Below are 22,241 nucleotides of genomic sequence, written 5' to 3' on the forward strand. Positions count from 1 at the left end.
TTTATTAGTGGTGGGTTATCGGTAAAGTACAAAACATTGAGACAAACACTCCACAGAGATGCTAAATAATGTCACACAGAACTGCAAGACTTGTATACTCAATTCATATTCTATATAAATCTAACCATATTCCTCAACATAAATATCAAATCAATTAACCTAATCAACAAATTCATGTTAATATCAACGGAATTAAACAAATGATGATAACACTAACATATTGTGGTGTGCGTAACCCCGGCCTCAATGAATTTGGGAAAGGGCTTTAAACACCACATTATCAATTTGAGGAGTTGTCTATACATCAAAAGTACTGCTTTGCAAATAAAAAGACTTCAACTCCCTTAAAATAAATTCAATGCATCATAGAGTTGATATAATAAAGGGACTTGTGCTCATATTCTATGGGTGTAAACGTGTCTCTCATGCCATGACAATAGCATTCAGAACGAGGAATTATTTTTATAATCATCGCAACAAACCCCCTTTTTTTGTTTTCTACTACCACTCGTGCGATTCAAAAATCAGTTATCGGAATTTCATAGACGAAAACAACAAAAACAAATGTAATAAGGTGACTAGAACTAATGGGAAGAGGAATCAGAAAGAACGTAGCGGTAAAATTTCTGATCATATCAAATAAATGAAATATTTGATGATCACCCAAATGATATAATTTAGATTCATCATTTTTCGCCTTCCCTCTTCTAACTGTGAGAGTAAAATAAAATTAAGAGACTACTCCAATAACCGCAACCATAACGTCGCGCGATATAAGAAGAAAATAAAGAGGAAGAAAAAAATTCAGACACACTGCAATAAGGAGGAGGTGAGGGAGGAGATGCAAATAAGAGAGACGATGATTTTATAGAAAGAAAATTGTGGCGGCTGAGCGAACAAACCCTAATACGAGTGAATGTATCTCAGCTATTCGGTTAGGGTCGTTGGGGATCCGTAATGGGTTGTTGGGCTGGTCAAAGAGTACTGATGGGCTTTGAAAAGGTCTGCAAAATACGTAACCATCTCGACCCAAAAGAAAAAGAGAAAATGATTAAAAAATAAATAGTGATAGTAGAGTTAGAGCTTTTACTTATTTATTTGATGAATATTTATCAACATGCATTCATGTGAAGATGTTATTTAAGGTAACGTATTATATTGAATATTTTGGTCAAATATATTAACTCATCTAATAATTTTTGGTTATATAAAGTCTCACATATAATTAATGAAGTTGATAATTAAAATTAATAGAGAATTTAATATGTTTAACTAAATTGTTATTTATATAAATTGAGGATTTAAAACACTAAAAAAGTATTTTAAGTGTGAACAATTTTAAAATAAAAAAAAACGTCAAGTTATGACCAAAGAAAGCTCTGCCAGGATTACGAGATAAGTTATAGACTTGGTTGAACGGAGCACTAAAAAAGTTAAAACTAGAGAGCATGTTAATCTCAATGAACCTATCGAGAACATGGAAATTGCTGATCCATGTGAACTTGTGAAGGGGCTTCGCAAGACATAATCAAAGTGACATACAAGGAATCACTTCTCACACTAGCAGGACCTAATTCTCCCGGAGATAACCCGGAAGGTGATCCTATTAATGAAGATGAACCTAATCCTGAGGACCGATGGTACAATGATGCGGATAAGGAAGATCAAGAGGAAAAACCTTTTGACCCATGTCCCAAGATTCCAGTTTCTCAAGAAGAGTTTGAGGATTGGTGCAAGCCGTGGAAAACTGAGGGAGGTGCGTATAATGGATTAGTGGTGATCCTTGCCTAGTTGATAATGGATCTCGTTTTAATGCATTGCATGAGGGAGGTGCGTTAATCATGCATGATAGTGAATTGCATGGGAATGAGGAATCTATAGAGGCCACTAATGCTAGGCTTGATATTTTCAAGGCCCGTAAAGAAAAAGAAATAGAACAACCCATCCAAAAGAAAGTACTAAGGCATGGTGCGGGCAAGAATCCTCAACAAGAAAAAAAATCTCTCTTCACTAAAACTGGGCCTAATTAGAATGTTAGAGGGACCAAACCCAACCCAATAGTAATTGGGAAGCCATCCTCCTTAACCGTAGCAACAATTAAGGTCACACCCACCTCTCCCCCCAAAAAGAAAAATCTGGACACGGAAGCCATGGAAGGAGTAGTCATGGAGTACATGCGCCAAATTGTAAGGGATCAATACGAAGACTTCATTGCAACGAAAGGTGTGAGTTCATCTTTCGGAGATTACGTTGTTTGTGATAATCCCATGACTAATCCTCCTTCGTCTCCTTCCTCCATTCCCCGTCTTGAATTAGGGCACAGGCTCAAGACCACTATAGGGATACTACCTAATGTGGCGTTGGCATATTCGGGGGAAGGTAATGTAAGGGCCAGGGAACTTTCCCTTGCACCAGTGAACGAAGCAGCCCAGGCTTCAGCCTTGAATTAGTCACTATTTTTTGTGGCTTCTCTTCTATTTCTTGTTTTTTATGAATATTATAAGTTGGAATTACAGGAGTGCAGGCGGTAGAACTTTTCCGACTTTGATTCGTGACATCAGAAGTAGGGATGGAAAAAGGTCAGGCGGCCTGCCAGGGGCCTGTAGCCTGGCCTATGTTTGGCCTGACCTGTTATAAAATAGGCACAGGCTCAAGCTCTTATAAAAGTCTTATTATGTTAATAGGCCATGCCCAGACTCACTAATTAGCCTTATTGGTCTGTCAGGCCTGTCTGGGCCTGTTAATACATAATTACATATATAAATAATTTTTTATTATTAACAAAATTATGAGATATTTTAAATTTATTATATTTAATTATAAATAGTTTTGTATATTTTAAATACTTTAAAATTTAAATTTTTTTATAAATATTAAATACGTCATATTACATATAAATATATTTATTAAAAAATATTTTTTTTAAATAATATTTTTATTTTTATAAAAAAAATTTATCAGACCTTTTAATAGGCTTCAGGCCAGGCCAGGTTGAATAACAAGCCAAGCTTAGCACTTTAAAAAAAAAAGCCTATAGCAGGCTGCAGGCCAGGCTCATGCCAATTGACTACATGACAGGTCAGGCCTGTTAAGAGCCTGGCCTATTTCCATCCCTAATCAGAAGAGAATATAATGCAAATTTTCTTATTCTCCTAGAGATGCATATTAGTGGTACTAAAGGTGAATCTATCAGGACTAAAATTGGGTTGGATAGTTCCTTCGTGGTGGAGGGGACTGATCATTCGGGTGGAATATGGTGCTTGTGGGACTCTTCTACCTGGAAGGTTGATGTTATTGAGCACAATGGATAAATTGTTCATCTCAAAGTGACTAGTAATAACTATGATTCTTGGTTGCTTTCAGCCGTTTATGGTAGTCCCCAACGACTAACTAGGAGAATTCTCTGGAATAACATTCGCAATTTGTCTGATAGTGTTAATCTTTTTTGGTGTATCTTAGGAGATTTTAATGCTATTTTACATGACTATGAAAGGAAGGGTGGTTTAAGCAGGGTTGAAAGAGGAGCTTGCTCTGATTTCCAAAGCCGTGTCTCTGATTGCGGGCTCGTTGACTTAGGCTTTATGGGTTGGCCTTATATGTGGAGGAGAGGTAATCTTGTTGAAAGACTTGATAGAGGTGTAAGTAATTTGAATTGGCAGCTTGCTTTTTCAGAAGCTATTTTAAAACACTTGCCTATGTTTAAGTCAGATCATTCACCCCTTTGTCTTCAACTTAGTAATGTTGGATCACATAATAGGCAAAGAATGCCTTTTTGTTTTGTTGCTGCTTGGCTCTCTTACCCAGATTTTGAAAACATGGTTAATAATTCTTGAAATATGCAGAACTCTTGGACTGAAGGTATTAATAATTTCAAGAATTCTTTGAAGGATTGGAACAAAAATGTGTTTGGGAATATTTTCAAGCGGAAAAAGACTCTTCTCAGAAGATTTCAGGGTATCGCATCTAGCCTCGAACAGAGCAGAAATGACTTTCTGGAGAATCTTCAAATTGAACTTTGGAGAGACTATGAAAATGTACTTGCTCAAGAGGAGCTGTTGTGGTACCAAAAATCTAGAAGTAAATGGATCGAGTTTGGTGACCGCAACACTAAGTACTTTCACAGCTCCACCATGATAAGAAGAAGGAAGAACAAGGTGACCTCGCTCCTTGACCCAAATTGGAATCTTGTTACTGATAATAATATTTTGAAAAATATGGCTATGATTTTTTTGTTGAATTATACCATGATGCTATGCCTGATATTCCCTTTATTCTTAACAATGCTTTTTCTCATCTTAATTCTAAAGAGTATAATGATATTGGCAGGAATATCTTGGACTCAGAGATTAAAGAAGCCATGTTCCATATGGCCAGCTTTAAAGCCCCTGGAAGGGATGACCTTCAAGCAATTTTCTTTCAAAGCCAATGGGAGAGAGTGGGGACTAATCTATTCTTTCTTGTTCAACAAATCTTTGCCAATCCTGATAGAGTCAAAGAGTTAAATGAAACCCTGATAACCCTCATCCCGAAGACTGATCCGGTCACTAGTCTTAAACAAATGTGCCCGATAAGTCTTTGTAATGTTCCCTATAAAGTCATTACAAAGATCTTAGCTAATCATCTAAGGAGACTAATGAAAAAGTTGGTTGCACCGACCCAATGCAGTTTTGTTCCTAGTAAACAGAGTACTGGTAATATTATCATTTCTCAAGAAATTATCCACTCAATGAGAAATAAGAAGGGCTCTAAAGGTTGGATGAAAATTAAGATTGACATTGAGAAAGCATACGATAGGCTCAAATGAAATTTTATTAAGGATACTCTGACAGGGATTGGACTCCCTAATAATATTATTGATCTTATTTTTTCTTGTATTTCGACTGCCAAGATGAGGGTGTTGTGGAATGGTGAAGAGCTTGATGAATTTTTTTCTACTAGAGGTATTCGGCAGGGTAACCCGATATCACCGTACATCTTCGTCTTGTGTATTGAGCGCTTGTCACATCTTATTAATGCGGCTGTCCACCATGGGTTCTGGAAACCTATCCGTATTAAGAGAGATTCTCCTGAGATATCTCATCCGTGCTTTGTTGATGACTTAATCTTGTTCGCAGAGGCTAGCCTTAATCAAGCTGAAGTTATTAATAAATGTCTTAATGCATTCTGTGAAAGCTTCGGTCAAAAAGTTAACCAGGATAAGACTATAATTTTTTTCTCTAAGAATGTTGGAAATAATGTGCGAAGAGATATTAGTGAAGCTTTGGGGTTTGCTAGAACTGATGACCTTGGTAAATATCTGGGAGTTCCGGTTCTCCATTCCAAAGTCTCTGGACATAACTACCATGATATAATTAACAAGATCGATACCAGACTCAACTTGTGAAAAGCTTCTTCTCTCTCCCTTGTCGGGAGATGTACTTTGGTGAAATCTGTCCTCTCTACTATCCCTTATTATACTATACAATATGCTCTTTTACCTTCGTCTACTTGTAATGTTATTGATCATAAATGCAGGAACTTTCTCTGGGGTAACACTGAAAATTTAAAGAAGATTCACCTAGTTAGTTGGGATTCGACACACTAGCAAAGTGAACCATGTCTTTATGATGAAAGCAGGGTGGGGGCCTCATTGAGAGAAAGGACTGCCTTTGGGTTAGAGTTATCCGATCCAAATACGGAAGAGGGAATGATATAATTCCCAAGGTAAAGAGAAGGAGGAGTGAATCCAACTTATGGAAAGGCATATGTAAAGCGTGGCCTAATGTCCAACAAAACTACATTTGGTGGATAGGAGATGGTTCGAGGATAAACTTCTGGAACCACAATTGGGTCCCGGATGTGGGCTGTTTAAGCCAACATGCTAATCAGGTAAGTGCTCCAATAGACGCAAATAGTTCTCTAACTGATTTCCTTAATGTTGCAGGCAACTGGGACGAAAGGAAGCTGGAAATCTGGCTGCCAAAAGAGCTAATCAAGAAAACTGTAGCTATTTCTCCTCCCTCCCCTTGGACGAACGCTAATCTAATAGCGTGGAGCTTATCATCGGACGGGACCTTTGAAATAAAGACAGCATACCAGAATTTGAATGAAGAGCCATATAATCCTGAAAGACTATACACTCTTATTTGGAGATGGAGAGGTCCAGAGCGCATTCGCACTTTTCTCTGGCTGATTTCACATGAAGCCATCCTTACAAATGTTGAAAGGAGAAGATGTCACCTTACAACTACAACCAGGTGCACAAGATGTTTCGGGCATGATGAAACCATTCTTCATGTACTTCGAGATTGTGTTTATGCAGCTAATACATGGCTTCCTTTTACTAAGGATGTGGGTTGCAATAACTTTTTTGGTCTCATTCTGTTTGACTGGTTAATTCAGAACCTTACTACCAAAGGGGATTGGCCCTGCATGTTCGGGGTTACTATCTCCTCCATTTGATACTTCAAGAATAGATTCATTTTCGAAGGAGATAGTACTGCGGTTCGGGCAAGAGTTGAACAGGTGAAAGTGCGGTGCAATGAAATTGTCAAAGTCATCAAAATGCCAACCATTCCTAATCATAACCACAGTTTTCAGAAGCAAGTTATTAATTGGAGCTCCCCTGTGGAAGGGCGTATCAAACTGAATATTGACGGTTCTTCCCTCTCTCAAGTTAACAGTGCTGCCTGTGGTGGGGTTTTTCGGAATCATCTTGGCCAATTTGTTAAGGGATTCACTTGCAACTTGGGGAGTTGCTCCATTACGCATGCCGAACTTTGAAAAATTATTCGTGGACTTTAAATTGCCTTAGCTAACAATTTCACTTGTTTAATGGTTGAATCTGACTCTGCTGCAACTATTAATTTTGCTAAGAATGGTTGCCAACTACACACCCTTGTGCTCCTCTTATAGCTGACATTCGCATTTTGACTGAACATTCAATGGTCTCATACCTTACGTGAAGTTAATTCAGTGGCTGACATCCTTGCTAAGAAAGGACGTGATATACCCTTTGGCTATCTTGTGTTTGAAGTTGCTCCTCGTGATATTTTTAATTTTCTTTTGTTAGATGCTTATGGTGTTCCCCTTATGAGAGGGTTTAGTTAGTTGTCTTATTTTTTTTTTGGGTTCTTTACCCTCCTTTCTCACCAAAAAAAAAAAAAAAAACTAAATTTTTATCTAACAATTTTAACTATCAATTTTATATAAAAATAATTATATACAAATTTTTACGTTTTAATTATTATCATTATACAAATATATTTTTATGTGAATAGTCACTTATTTTTTTATTTGGAATAAAATAGTAACGTTTGGATTTTATTATCAATAATTTGGTAACTCCAATTTGAAAAAAAAAAGTATATGTGACTTAGTGTGTATTTGAATTGTCCTTTGAATAAAAGTAATTTTATAGAATTGATTTTGAGTAGAAGTAAGTTTGTGTCAACATGATTTATGTTTGGTAACTCTATACCAAAATTAATTTTGATAAAATAAATATTATTTAGATAATATTAGTTAAAATTATTTTTAGATAGATAATTACTAAAAAGAATATCACATTAAATTATAATGTTATTTTTGTATGCATATTTAATTTTTTGATACTTTTTTCTGGTACATTTTTTATATAGTATATTTTTAGTATTTTTTTAATACGCTATAATTTTTTATTATTATTATTATTATTTATGGTCAATTTTTTTGTTTAATTTATTTTACCTAATGGGATCAATAAATCATATTATAAAAAAAATAATAAATATAATACACAAAAATCACAATTATAATTATAAAATTGTATAAAATCAAATAAAATATTAATAAAAAAATAAAAACAATAAATAATAGATAAAAAAACTCAGATAAAGAGAAATAATAAGAATTCCATAAATAATAGAATAACATGTATAAAGGATAAAATCGGTAAAAAGAAAATAAATGTTGAGTGTGAATAGCTAAAAGTCCGTTAGTAAAATGCAAAAGTTAAAAATGATTACTTTTTGTAAACGTGATTTTGAGTATAAAATCACTTTGTGCTCATAAAAAAAAATTAGCCAAACCAAAAATTAAAATTTTCATGAAGTTAGAACGTACTTTTTCATTTTTAACGCATAATTTTATTTTATTTTTTAAATTGTTAAGACTAATATAAATCTTTTTATTTAAATTTTAGAAAAAGTATTTAAAAAAAATACAGATAAAATACCCACAAAGCAAAATATAAATCATGACCAAAGGTTTATACTTATTAAACTTAAATCATTAAGAAAATAGATTAAAGGAAGATATTTATTTAATATGGAATCATAAGTCACATAACAGCATATTAAAAACTAAACTAGCTCTATAAAGCTAGTGAATATCAAAATCACCCAAACTCCCACTCCCACACTTGTACTAAAACCACCAAATCTTGTAGAGCTTGATGGTTCATTAGATGGAGAAGGACCAGGGGAACTGAAGCTGAATGGGTCAATTTGCTGAGGTGGCAAGCTCGGTGCCTCGGATGACGGCGCAACCGGAGTGGGTGGAGGAGGATTATGGTGTCTAACAGCCATAACGATGATGAAAAGCTTTTGGCCATTCTGACAGTTTTGAGTGCTGCCACTAATAAAGAAAAATGGACCTGAATTGTTCAAATGAAAAATGGAGTCCCCATCATCCATCTTTTCCATGGGACTATTGGTGTTGCAAGAATTGTAGTCCTCCTCTTTCACTGCCAACACTGAATCAGACCCTTCTATATATTTGAAATCTGCATCATAAGAAGAAAAAAAAAACACACCCAACCCCAATCAAAAGCAACATTAATTGACCTCCTGTTCTTTGAAACAAAATTTATTATATATAATTGAAGCAATATGTAAAAATGGAAGAAAAATATTTGTGATCACTTTAGGAAAATAATTGTTTTAGATTTTTTATTTTTACGGTAAATGTTGAATAATATAGCCATTAAATCAATACATATTTTAGTATGAAAATAAGATTGATATCTATTTTTTCTAAATCGATTTTGCTAGAGAACCAATTAGGAGTAAAGCTAATTTTAGCTGACTAATTGAAAAATAGATTTGTTATAAAGTTCATCAATCAAATTATTGAATTATGTTATATTAAGCGCACTACATTGTATAACTTTTTATTTCATTATAAAATTCATATCAATCTAATAGTTGAAGGGACACTCTACTATACAGATTAAAATGGTATAGAGAGAGAAAATAAATTCCGTTTATAGTTATTTTTTATTATTTTATTGTTATTAAAAGTGTAGATCCTACCTTTTTGAATTTTTCTTTCATCCCATAAAAAGAAAGATATGTAAACTTACATCTTTACCATATAATTCACTATAGTTGAATATAATTTCGTTATATGTCATCTTAATTAACATTCAAACTAATTAAATTTGTTTTTTACTTTTTTTAAAAAAGACATCAATAAATATGTAATTTTGATAAATAAAATAATATATTGAAATGTAATTTTTTTTTCTAAATGTTATGAAATTTTATAATATCATTGTGTTGAGAGAAGGAGAAGGTGGATTAAGAGTACTTACGAAGAGTGTCGTTTACTTGAAATCTATTCCTCTGTGCCCAATGATTGTAGTTTTCATAAGGTTTCACAACCCAACCATCTCTGCCACCAACATCAAATTTCCTTGCTAATGCTTGAGATGATAAGAAGCTAAGAAGCAACGGTAAAAGGAGAAGACCAAGAAATGTCATAATTACATGAAACACTTATGGAATTAGTACTAAAGTTGTAGACTTGTAGTATGAATATTGAAGTTAATACATATAATATAATTAAGGAAATGAGAATTACGAGGGGATAACCGTTGTATAGTATCACATGAAACTTGTTTCTGAAAACTTTGGCTGGCAATGGCATTATAGTGCAACAAGTAGTGTCATAATAAAACTCGCCTAGGCAGTTTCAAACGAGTTTCTTCTTATTTCTTTGATTTAATTTTGTGTGGCGTCATCATCACATTGACATATACAGTCATACAGATATACTACTTGCAGGCAAACACAACATAAGTAATAAATAAAGTTTTGTAACACTTAGTAGCCTTTGTTTTGAGGTACTGAGATAGAGACTGAGAGACTGAGACTCAGTATCGTGTAGTTCAGAGACTGGTACTAAAATTTCTGTCTCTGTCTCTAAAATTTCAGTATTTCAGTACCTCCAAAAAGTAGGGACACAGGAGACTGAAATTTTTAGAGATGGAGACTAAAACTTTAATAACGTTTTATACCTAAAATACTTTTATTTTAATTAATTAATTCCAATTTTACCCTTTGTGCAAATTAAATTAGAGTTTCATTCTTGTTTCAATTCCTGTCTCCCATTTTGCACGAAACAGAATACTGAAATTTATTTCAATCCCTGTCTCTTAGTCTCTGTTTCTCAGTCTCAGTCTTTCCATCTCTGTCTCTCCACCAAACGCTACCTTAATGATTTTAATTTTGATGTATTATTAATGTAAAAATAATAATATTTAAAATAATAAAAAATCAGTTAAAATAATTTAAATGATCTCATTTATTATTTATTAATTATTGCTAGAATATTTGTGTAATTTGAAATATAATAAATATATATGTCATTGCAAATGTTATGTGTATAAAATTATAAATATTATATTATATAAAATAATTTTAGATATTATTTTTTTAACATTATCAATATAAAATAATTTTATATATGTATCTAATTATGTAATATTATATAAATAAAAATAATATTTTTATATTAATTATATAAATAATTGTTTAAAAAAATAAATATGATTAGATACCTGTATAAATTATTTTACAATATCAAAATTAAACCCATAGAGAGATATTTAAGTAAAACGGAAAGAGAGGGAGAGAGGGGGAGTTTGAAGCTCCAAGACAAATCAAAATGAGTTGGCACCATTAATATTGGTTAACGCGTTAATATAATTAGCTCAATGCTGACAACATTATAACAAAGAAACTTTCAAATTTCAATCTTGTTTTCCGGTAGTTTGAAAGCATAAAAAACCAAAAAAAGTCAATAGAGGTAAAGGTAACATATTATAAGATGGACACGTGCGTTCTCTTGTGAATAATAGCGTGGAAAATGCTACAATAATTATCTCCTTGCATTGGGTCATTTCTCGCTAGTTAGTTCTTCCTCCTCTAAAGAGCTTGCCCCCTCTATAATGCCTTCGTTGGAAACCTCTACCACATCTGCCTTGACAAAACAACACTTTGCAAGTTGCAAACTTCATACAATCTCATTATCACTTCACAAAAGAAAAAGAAAAGCAAGGGTCATTTCATTGGTGGCAGTATCTTTGTCTTTCTCTTCTAAATTTATTTTAGAAAAATTTTATCACTATAATTATATAAAATCAGTATTTAATAAATAATTATATTAATTATTAATTATTCTAATTATATTAATTATTGATTATTCTAATTATCAATTATTATAATATAATTTTTAATCAAACATAATTAAATATAAATATAATCGAAATTGTTAATATTTATTCTAATGCACATGTGTATCATATAGTATCAAATTGATATTGATTTCAATAATTAATTTCATGCTACTAAAGATTATATATAATGCTTCTTTTATAGTTTATGAGTATAGGTTTAAGAACCAAAACATCTTATTTAATTTTTTAATTTGTTATTTTTTTTAACTATTTCGTAAAATAAGAATGTATTCTTTATTTTTCATCGAAATTGATCATTTTAAAATATAGTTTACAATGCGATTGTCTTTTGCTGCAAAATCATTTAAAATGCATCATATCCAAATTCCACATCGAATTGTATTCACTGATCTGGGTTGTAATTACATATAGGGTTAAATACGATTTTGGTTCCTAAGGTTTAGCCAAAAATTTTATTCGTCCCCAATTCCTTTTTGCATTCGTCCCTAAGATTTAACTTGGTTTTAAAACCGTCCTTCGGACAATTATACCCTCAGTATCATCATCTCCATCGCAATCCCATTATGTTCTTCTTCTCACTCACACCTTCAGAAAGAGAGAGAAGCAGAGACTCAGAGAGAAGTAGAGACTCAGAGAGAAGTAGAAACTCAGAGAAAGAGGAGAGAAGAACACAAAATACACTAATTCAATATTTTTGGACACAATATCTCTGTCCAAGTCACATCTGTCAAACACGATTTTGTGTCTCAATGTCCCTGTTTCAGTATCCCGTCCCTGTAAACAAACACAGCCTTTGATGCTGTGAACTGTCAAGGACTTCCTAAAACCCCGACAATTCCACACCATTATCTTCATGGATCCTTGGGTGCCAATTGTTGGGTGGCACCCTCTCCCGTTTCAACACATGATGGTTCATCGTGGCATTGCTTCTTTGATTCTATACTACTCTCTGTATCTCCCGACCTCCTTTTGATTTCCGTTAAAGAATTGTAATCTCTGCTTTTTCTAGCCAATTGTTTAATCCTTTGTTTACTTTTGTTGCCTGGCTTCTACCCCTCTGTAACTCCCATATTAAATCCCCCGAACACATGCAAAGCTTGAACATTTGTTTGATCTTCCAAAACAACCCTACTAGCTTCCTCCGAACCTCCTAAGTCCTCCCTTGTAATTATGTACTGTTGTTCAAGCTTTCGTTCCTGCTCTTTTTCCACACTTAGAACCTCTTCCTGTTCACCTTCAGCCTGTGGACTATTTTCTTGTACTGATATTCCAACAAGTGCCTTAATAAAATTTATCGGTGTTGGCTTTCTTGAACAATCAACCCACCCAGCAGTTCGTTGGGAACATTTGGATTATTATTTTCCTTTTTTCCATCCATTCTTCTTCTGAATTTCTTTGTTTTTGCCAAAGCCCCTATCTCTCCTCCTTCATCTCACCCTTAGCCGAGTCTTCTAGTTGTCTAGAACAGTTTCGGATCTCATGACCCAGATGACCACAGTAATTGCAGAAATTTCTAATTCTCTCATATATAATGAGGAGTGCTAGGGGCCAACAAGTTTTGTGATTTGTAGCCATCAATTAGCCATCATTGATATTTTTAATGGTGTGAGATCTCATCCAATGGTGTGAAATTACTCACTTTTCTTTAATTGGTTAAGTGCTGGTCAAATTTTAATAAAAGTGCTAGCCCCTAGACTTTCTCTTAATTTGCAATTCAATCACCTTTTTATTCTTTCCCGCATTCTTCAACATCCTCTGCAGAGGTTTAGTGACATCTATATTAATCTGAATTTTGATAATCTTCTCTTCAATGCCCTTCACAGAGAAGAAACCAATGTCAATCACCTTTCCAATTGCCTCACCTACCTTCCTCCTAAGTTCCTTGATTTTGTAGTACTCCAACAAATCCCATATTTGAATCCAAATAGGTACATGAGAAAATTCACCTTTAGAAATTTGAATATCTTCATGCCACCTCATAAGATTCAAGATATTATTTTTGAATGTCTATGGGGCTACTTTTTCCACCCTAATCAAATCCAATTCATTGCCAAAGAAGAACCGGAAGGGATTTCCTCTATGATCTTTCACTTTAAATTCTCCGATTGTCTCCAAATGGAATATAATGCAGCCTCTAGCGTACATGAATTGAATTGGCGATTAGCCAATAGACGCCCGATCAGACTGCATGAACAAATTTTCAGCCTTTTTTTCACATCTTCATCTCCAAAGTGAATGATCTATTCTTCCTTATCGATATCCTCCTTTCCTTCCTAACTATTAGAGACAGTAGGTGCTGCCATGATTAAACTCTATTAAAAAAATGTTGAAAAGTGTGAAAAAACACTCAGAAACTAATAGCTTCTGCAAACCCTAGTAGAGTACAACTAAAACCCTAGAGGACAGTTTATTAATCGATCGTGGGTCTTAGCATTTTAGGATTTAGCATTTAGGATTTTATTTATAGGTTTAGAATTTTGTCGTTTTGGATTTTAGAGTTTATAGTTTAAGATTTAGGATTTAGAGATTAGAGTTTTTGGACTTCATAAATTTATGATTTAGGTTTTATTGTTTACGGTTTATGATGAGTTTGGCAAACTCCAATTTAAATTGATGATGATCAAACATTATTAAAATAGTTATTTACAAAATTATTAATTTAATCTTTAATTAACATTTATTGATTAATAATTTTATATGGTGTAGATTTATGCTTGGGCCAGAATTTTGGTAAACAAACCCAATTGTGTTAAGCAATCACATTCAGCCTTATGCAATGTATTATATAATATGTGGCTGAATTGTTTTATTTGTTGGGCTAGGAAAACCAATTTTAAGCCCAACAAAGTGGCTGGTCCGAAATTAAAAGGAAAATGGGGGCACAATGGTTAAGTTATTCTTTTAACATGATGAAACCCAATTCCTTGTTATATTGCTGCATGCTTCCACGGACGCCACCCTCTCTTTCAATGGATTTCAAAATTTAATTTACTATCATTAATTGTATTGGAACCATGAAAGAGAAACATCAATTGATTTGATAGCCATCAAAGCTATCACACGCTACTAAGCAAAGGGAAGTGGGAAAACTTAATTCATTTTACTTAGTTTCATTGATTATTGTTTAAATTTCTCTTTCTCCTCTCTCATCTCTCTTCTGGCCTTCGGTCACTTTACAGAGAAGAAGATGGAAGCTAAGGCAAGTTATCAGAAGCAAAAAAGAAGAAGCTAGAAGCAAGCTTGAAGCCATAGTGATGATGGCATCAAGAAAAAGAAAATCTAAAGTATGGTGTGGCTGAGATTTTTACCACAAAAGGTAAGATGTGGAGAAGTGATCTCAAGCTCTCCATACCATAAATGGTGGAGACCCACTTCGGTTAGAGGAAGAAGATCCTTGGAGGCATGGCTCGTCTCTGCTTTTGCTCAACCACTACAGGAGGTAGCTATTGTAGTTACGTGGAGGATGAGGCAGAAGTTAGAGCAGGTGGAGCTGTCATCATCAAAAACTCATCAAGGGCTAGGAATCTTTCTTGGAGTGCAAGTCAAGATGGAAGACGCGGATTGATGAAGCTTGATGTAAAGGGAAGACACAGAGGTAATTACATGTTGGGTTTTACATTCGGTTTCCTCTCATCTCTCTCTGGCCAAACCGGTTTTGGTTTGAAGAAGAAGAAGTTTAGCTTGGTTCAACAGTTTCAACCGTGGAGGCTTCCCCTTCTATAAATAAGGGTGAACAACCAGGGCTTGAAGCAAAGAGTGAGAGTGCAAGGCACAGAGTTCTCATAGCTACCTAAGCTAACAGAAGTTCTTCTCCTTCAATGTTCTTCATTTTGTAATTTTTCTGTTTAGTTTTGTTTGTCTTGAGTCTCATGGAAAAAGGCAAACAGTGAGGTTTGTAAAAAAAAGTCATAGAGCAGAAAAAGGCAGAGTATACAAAATTAAAAGAAAAAGCCATAGATGTCCTAGAGGTCCTTTGTACATCTGTGTTGTGTTTCATGATTCTGTGGGAATCCCTTTGCAAGTTGGGTTAGCACTTAGCAGTTGAAAGCTTGGCAGTGACCAAGTCAAGTTCAGGATTGGGGTCTAGATTCTGAACTTGTCCCGGATAGGAAGGGTAGTTTATAGGAAGAATTGGTGTATGTAATCATGATGATTATAGTGAAATTCCATCATTGTTGTGATGGAGACTGGATGTAGGCTGCATTGCACTTGGCAGCTGAACCAGGATACTTTGTGGTGTGATTTTTCCTCTCTCTTCTACTCCATTTTTGTTTCTGCTGCATAGGAGATAAAACTGAAAAATATCTCTTGCCTGGTTACGAGATAAAAAGAAAAAGTCTCATGGCTAGGTACGAGACAAAAAGCAAAAAATTCTCCAGAAGTTATTTTAAAGGCCAGCAAGTGTTAACAAGCAAAAAGGGGGCCAAAATTCAACCCCTTCTCTTAGCTACTGATAACTATCAGTTTAGAATTTAGAATTTTATTGTTTAGGATTTAGAATTTAGAATTTTTTTTAATTTGATTTTGATGTTGTTTTTTGTGATTTTCAAATTTGTTTGGATTATAATTTTAATTTTTAAACTTAGTTTTAAACAAACTGGTTTTTGAAATTTTTGAATTTAAATTTTAAATATTAAAATGAATTTAAATTTTGTTTTTAAAGATTGTAGAGAGAATAATGTACAGAACAATAAATCTACGCATGTGTTTGAAAATATTTTTTATTTAAATTTTTATAAAAAAGGCATAAAATAGATAATTTTAAATGGATACCTAGTCATAGTATTATATATTAGTTAAGGCAAGTCACACAATATATATATATATATATATATATATATATATATATATATATATATATATATATATATATATATATATATATTAAAAAGCAGTATTTGTTGGCTGGGCAAACATATACAAATACAGAAACAAGCTAAGGAAGCCGAAAAAAGTTGTATTCACTTTTTCCTAATTAAGTTTGATCAGATACAATGTTTAAGAAAATTTTGTGTCTTTAATTTGTCCTTTTCTGGATTTTTGTGCATTATTATTCTATGACGTATGAATGCCGAGACTTAATTAGTACACATAATTATAATATAGTTACGGAATGATGAGGAAGTGAAGATAATGTAGATCCAGTAATCTATCATTAAATATTAGCTCACTGATATATACCCTAAAGCAGGTTGGAAATTTTTTTTAAAATAAGATTAGCGTTGTTGTAAGTATAGTTTCGAATTAAATAATTAGCCAACATCAAATTTTAATTCTAGAAATTGTCACAGTTTAAAACAAATATAAATTGAGAGTATTTAAATTTTCGAGTCGTTTTTTCTAAAAATTGCAATGAAATATTTTATTATTGTTTATGGAAAAAAAATAGAGTTGGAAATGCAAGAAGCAGATAATGTAAAAAATAAGAAAATAAATAAACATGCAAAGAATTAAAAGTCAAAGCAAATAAAGTAAGGAAAGAAAAATTCAAGTGCTAAAAACCTCTTGGCAATGAGTGAGAGATAAGGTTGTCTATCCTAATTATTGACCACAAACATACGATGATTATGAAGAGTTAATCTTATTTAGTCAACCCTACATCGAGGATAAGTCAAATAGGTATAATTGATTACGATCCTTAAGTCCTAGTCAACTCTATTAATGAAAGACTTAGAGTCAATAAAAACCAAATCAACTAACTACTCTAATATATCAAATAAGAATGGACATCAATGACTCAAGAGTCACCAAAGTCTTCAATTCCAAGCCAAGAGTGAGGAAAAACTAAGCCAAGCATTTTTATCAAACACTTGATGTGCATGGAAATAAAATAATATTAAATTGTATTAAAAATAAAATATAACTACCAAGTGTAAGAAAATCATAATAACAACTCAATTAAATAACAATAAGCAAAGAAACATTAAACTGCATTAATAGAAAATTAAGATTACAAGAATGTTCATAAAATGAAAAGTGACATAAAAGAGAAATTAAGAAGAAGAACTAAGAGAATTAAGACAATAAAACATGAAAACATAAATGAAATTACACTTAGAACAAGAATTAAAAGCTGAAATTTAAAGAGAATTAAACTAAGAAAACCTAAATTCTAGAGAGAAGGGGAGCTTCTCTCTCTAGAAAACTAACTAAAGCATGACAAAACATAAACTAAAATGCTCCCCCTTGCCTCCACTTGAATTAGGATTGAAATAGATTCAGAAATGAGTTGAATTGGATTTTGGGAACCCAAAATTCACAGCCAGCGAATTGCATTAACGAGGTCACGTGCTGGGTCCTGTGCGTACGCACATTTTTCACTTGTACGTGCGCACACTTGTTGATGCTCACTTGTGCGTGCACACACTTACTGATTTGCTCCAAACTCCATTTCTTCATGGTTTCTCCACTTTTACATATTTTTTCTTCATTCCTTCAATCCATATTAGCCTTGTAAACCTGCAATTACTCAACAAACACATCAAAGCATCATATAGAATTAAAGTGAATAAAATTTAATAATTAAGGGCTTAAAAAGCATGTTTTCACTTTTGGACACAATTTGTGGAGAATTTACAAAACCAAACTATGTCATTGAATGAGTGTAAGAAAAGTTGATGAAACCCACCCAATTAGAGCAAATAAATACCATGAAATGTAGATTCATTACTCACTATAATTTTTTTTCTCTGTTTCTTTTGCTTAACTAAGAGTTATATATCATGACGCGATGACTGTATTTACAAAATTTAAGAATATTTTGATAAGTCAATAATTAATTCATTACGCATCTAAGTTTTTTTAAAGGTTTGTGACGGACAAATAAGTTGACCACTCGACCAATTTTAAATTGATTAAAAAAAATTTAAGAATACTTAATACACTCTATATATAAATAAAGAAATTTGTTAAGGAATAAATTGTTGAGTAGATTTACGTATACATATCAGTTTAAATTTATTTTATACTTGAAGCATAATCTAACCATGCACAAATTTGTCTTTTCATGTATTTTTATTTAGAAGAATTGAATAAAGTTCAACTAAATAAAAAACCAACTATTATAATAAGTTAATTTCAACCAATTTATTTTAAAATTAAATTTCACCACGTTCTCTCTTTTCTTTTTTTCTTTTTTTTCTCTACTGGAACCATAACATCACCAGCAGTCTCTTGCTAGACATAGGTGATTTTACCACCAAAACCAAAATAAAGAAGTTTATCAAACCAGAAAATATGATATCTAACACACATTTAAAAGTATTCAAACCATATAAATAAACTTCTAATAAAACTTATCAACAGAAGAATATTTAAAACCCACCAAAACGAACGTATAAAATGTGATATTTATATTGTAATATTTAAAGCTAAAGAATTTGAATTCTCACCAACATATACTTGCCATATATCATTTGGTTATTCCAATTTTCAATAGGGAATAGCTAACTGTCCGCCACAAAAAAATTAGTAAAATTTATTATTTATAATATACATACATATTCTTCATAAATTTAGTAAAATTTTTCATTCTTCAACCAAAACAATCCCATTATGAAAAACCATAATCAGAGCTATAAGACAAGATAAACAACCATTTTTAGTATCAAGCAAATCATTGCTTATTCTACGAAAAAAATGTTACGTAACTAAAAAAGTTATTCTTTTTGTCAATATTTGATCAACAAAAATATTTTTATAAATTCTAAACTCTACATTATAATAATATAAAAATAAAATATTAACACAGTCTTGGCCAATGTTAATAAAAAGTATTCTCCTTATCATTTCTCTTCTAAAAAATCTAGAAGCTCCGCTAATTCATCAGTATCAATCTCAAAATCCAATAACTGATGATCAGATTGTAATTCAATTTCACTGGTTGGTTCATTCACAAACCTTTTCAATCTCTCACTTACTTTAGTTGCACCCAATTGAAGCAAAGATTGTGAAATCTGCACAAAATTCCACAAATAATTAATCAATTAAGTAGCTTATAAAGAGAAACATTAAAAGAATTATTAAGGACCATGTATTGCTACGTAACATATATACATCAAGAACATCAAGCTAATAGAGTTTAAATTATTTGGCAAAAATAAAAATGATTACAGGTTTGGTCCTATCTTGGAAAACAAATTAGTGGTATATTATATTTTATATATTATGCGCATTAATTAATTAAAGGTTATAAAAAAGAATGTTTGGTCCGGGATAAATAAAATAAAATTTTAATACATTTCTTGTTGTAAAATTCTTAACCAGCAATATCTACCCCTTAATTATTAAGATTTATTTTCGGATTTATTAGAAGCACTTATGTTAAAATTTAATTAATTCAAAATAGTCAAAATATACAAATAAACCCAAAATAATTCTACCGTTTGTATAAATGTAAGTATACCTCTGCATAAATAACATGGTGCATGGAATTTTCGACGAGTGAGGATTTGACACTCTTGACATCAATGTTCTCTTCATTCAGAATACGAATGATTTCAGAGAATATGAACTGGGAATCTAATCCACATGTCATTACAATTTGAAGATATGAACCCATTTCATGAACCTCAAGTTGTGGCGGTTTGGGGCGATCACGACGGCTGCCAGCGTCACGTGTCCTCTTTCTTCCCATTCCTAACAAGCTCTCTCTCTTCTCCTTAGCCATCTTCACCTTCTTCTTTAAGTTTTTTATGTAGTTTATGGCCTTGTCCACTTGATCAGGCAATGGCAACACTTCCTTTTACATTTATTTTGTAATGATTATTATAAATAAAAGAGAAAGTCTAGGAGTCCGTACTTTTATTAAAATTTGGTCTGTACTTAACCAGCAAAAAAAAAAGTTAGTAATTTCTTATTATTAAATGTAATTTCACACCATTAAAAATACTAATAATAATTAATTGATAGTTACAAATCATAAAATCTGTTAGTCTCGTAATACTCCTCTAAATAAAATTAGTAGTTAGGGAGAAGAGAACGAGAGAGAATATACCTTGGGACTAGTGGAGTTGTGGTCGATAGGGAGAAGAGCGTTGAGTTTGGAGTAGAGCATCCTCATGTGCTTCCTTCTCTTTTTCTCAATGAGCCTTCTCTCAATCTTCTTGTCGTTGGTTGAAGATGGAGAAGCTTCACTTCTACTTCCCAATTGATCCATGTTTATTCTCCAGGGTTACACAATTATAATCTAGAAGACTAGAAAGGTAGGTTTTGCACTTTGCAAGAACTGAATTACTAGACAATTAGACATATATATGTGCACGTGTGTATATATATATATATATATTTGGCTGAATACGATTGTTATGAACAGTAGTATAGGCAGTGGACAAAATTGTTAGCTCTTTGGTCAACAATAATAAAGGTAAAACTTTCTAATGTACTAAAAACTACCCGAAAATATTTTTCATCTAAATATCATAATTTAAAATTCTTAAAAAATTTAACGTGATTGTTTAATTAACATTTTAATTATTATTTTCATATGGATAAACATTATTATAAAATTAGATAAAAATTTATATGTAATTATTTTTATATAAAATTAATAATTAAAAATTATTAAATAATAATTTAATTAAATATGTTAAATTCATAATTCTAAAAACCGAATCAAACTGGACGGTTCAATTAGATTAATTAAAAACCAATCATCCGATTCGGTTTACTCTAAAAATCATCTAATAAAAAATACTGATCGAATCGACGTTAATTGATAAACCGTCAGAATCGGTGAATTTTTTTAGGATTATCGGTACAATGGTAACCGCCAAAACGGCGCCGTTCTAAGTAAAAAAAATACTAAAGTCCAATACCCAGCCCCTCTCTCTCTCTCTCTCTCTCTCTCTCTCTCTCTCTCTCTCTCTCTCTCTCTCTCTCTCTCTCTCTCTGATACCCTGCGTCCCAGCCATCAGAGCTCAAACTCATCGCCAAACAGGTAGGGGTGTTGTCGCCACCGAGTGGAACTAATTGTGGTGGCATCAAGAATCGTCGCCAGTGAAAGGTGAAGGTCTGCTCGTCGCTTGTCATCGTTCTTCTTCCCCTCACTGTGTCTCTCTCTGTTGCCGTCGAGTTCTCTCTCTCTTGCCGTCGAGCTCTCTCTCCATCTCGTCGTTGTAAAATCCAGTCAATTAATAAATAATTAACTTATAAATTAATTATGAGCGTAGGAGATTAGAAAATTAAAGTTTTATAATTTGAAGAAGTAAAAATATTTAAAATACAAATTTTAACATTAATTTTAAAGATTTTGGCACGAAATTAGACCAACGGTACAAATCGATTGAATCGAGTCTAAATAGGTCCAAGCCCACTTAATCCACCCTCATATAAAGCTTGCAGACAGCCACTCCTCCCTTCTAATTCTGCAATTCACGTTCAAGTGAGGTGGTGGAGCATAAAACCTAATCCCAAATCTCTTCCAACTTCAATTTCACATAATTTTTAATCCGGAACTCTGATTAACGAGCTGTTTGCGTCCACACGATCTTCTCATCGAGCTCTTCGATTCTATCTGAATAAAGTGGTAAGAAATTTTGAATTTTATGTCCAATTATCACTTCCCTTCAATTATGTGATTTTGGTTTTAAATATTGAGAGATTTTCTAATTTTGATAATTTAGGGATACTCTAATGCGAGAGAGAATTGGGTTTTATCCATGTAATCAGTGGATAAAGTAAGAAACTACTAATCCCTTATAAATTATTGAATTATTAAATCCTAGTATCGATTACGATGAAATTGAATGATATTAGATTGAGTTCATGTGAATTGGAGTTAAATTGGTGCATTTGGGTGCTT

At 32.6% G+C, this 22,241-nt stretch overlaps 2 protein-coding genes and 2 non-coding genes across 4 annotated transcripts; all 4 read right to left on the bottom strand.

Annotated features, from left to right (window-relative positions):
* Positions 1-390: 390 nt before the first annotated feature.
* LOC148570047 (small nucleolar RNA snoR8a) lies at positions 391-481 on the bottom strand. The gene has a single exon (XR_015908971.1). It is a non-coding gene; the product is annotated as a small nucleolar RNA snoR8a (small nucleolar RNA).
* Positions 482-593: 112 nt separating this feature from the next.
* On the bottom strand, positions 594-698 carry LOC148570048 (small nucleolar RNA R32/R81/Z41). The gene has a single exon (XR_015908963.1). It is a non-coding gene; the product is annotated as a small nucleolar RNA R32/R81/Z41 (small nucleolar RNA).
* Positions 699-8,245: 7,547 nt separating this feature from the next.
* On the bottom strand, positions 8,246-9,887 carry LOC107634238 (early nodulin-like protein 3). The gene is made up of 2 exons (XM_016337793.3): positions 9,554-9,887; positions 8,246-8,743 (listed from the first exon to the last, which is right to left on the bottom strand). Exons 1-2 carry the CDS (start codon positions 9,720-9,722, stop codon positions 8,322-8,324), a joined length of 591 nt encoding a protein of 196 aa, XP_016193279.1. The 5' UTR covers positions 9,723-9,887; the 3' UTR covers positions 8,246-8,321.
* Positions 9,888-19,224: 9,337 nt separating this feature from the next.
* LOC107632622 (transcription factor bHLH162-like) lies at positions 19,225-20,655 on the bottom strand. The gene is made up of 3 exons (XM_016336290.3): positions 20,436-20,655; positions 19,845-20,180; positions 19,225-19,395 (listed from the first exon to the last, which is right to left on the bottom strand). Exons 1-3 carry the CDS (start codon positions 20,595-20,597, stop codon positions 19,225-19,227), a joined length of 669 nt encoding a protein of 222 aa, XP_016191776.3. The 5' UTR covers positions 20,598-20,655.
* Between the last annotated feature and the right edge of the window lie 1,586 nt (positions 20,656-22,241).

Source organism: Arachis ipaensis, chromosome B3 (assembly GCF_059453495.1).
Source record: "Arachis ipaensis isolate K30076 ecotype BB chromosome B3, ASM5945349v1, whole genome shotgun sequence".
NCBI classification, from domain to species: Eukaryota; Viridiplantae; Streptophyta; class Magnoliopsida; order Fabales; family Fabaceae; genus Arachis; species Arachis ipaensis.

Coding starts and splice junctions, on each gene's coding strand:
- LOC107634238 (XM_016337793.3), bottom strand. CDS start 9,722: ATGACATTTCTTGGTCTTCTCCTTTTACCGTTGCTTCTTAGCTTCTTA. Junction 8,744..9,553: donor TCAAGTAAACGACACTCTTC/GTAAGTACTCTT, acceptor CTTATGATGCAG/ATTTCAAATATATAGAAGGG.
- LOC107632622 (XM_016336290.3), bottom strand. CDS start 20,597: ATGGATCAATTGGGAAGTAGAAGTGAAGCTTCTCCATCTTCAACCAAC. Junction 20,181..20,435: donor ACAACTCCACTAGTCCCAAG/GTATATTCTCTC, acceptor TAAATGTAAAAG/GAAGTGTTGCCATTGCCTGA. Junction 19,396..19,844: donor ACCATGTTATTTATGCAGAG/GTATACTTACAT, acceptor AATTTTGTGCAG/ATTTCACAATCTTTGCTTCA.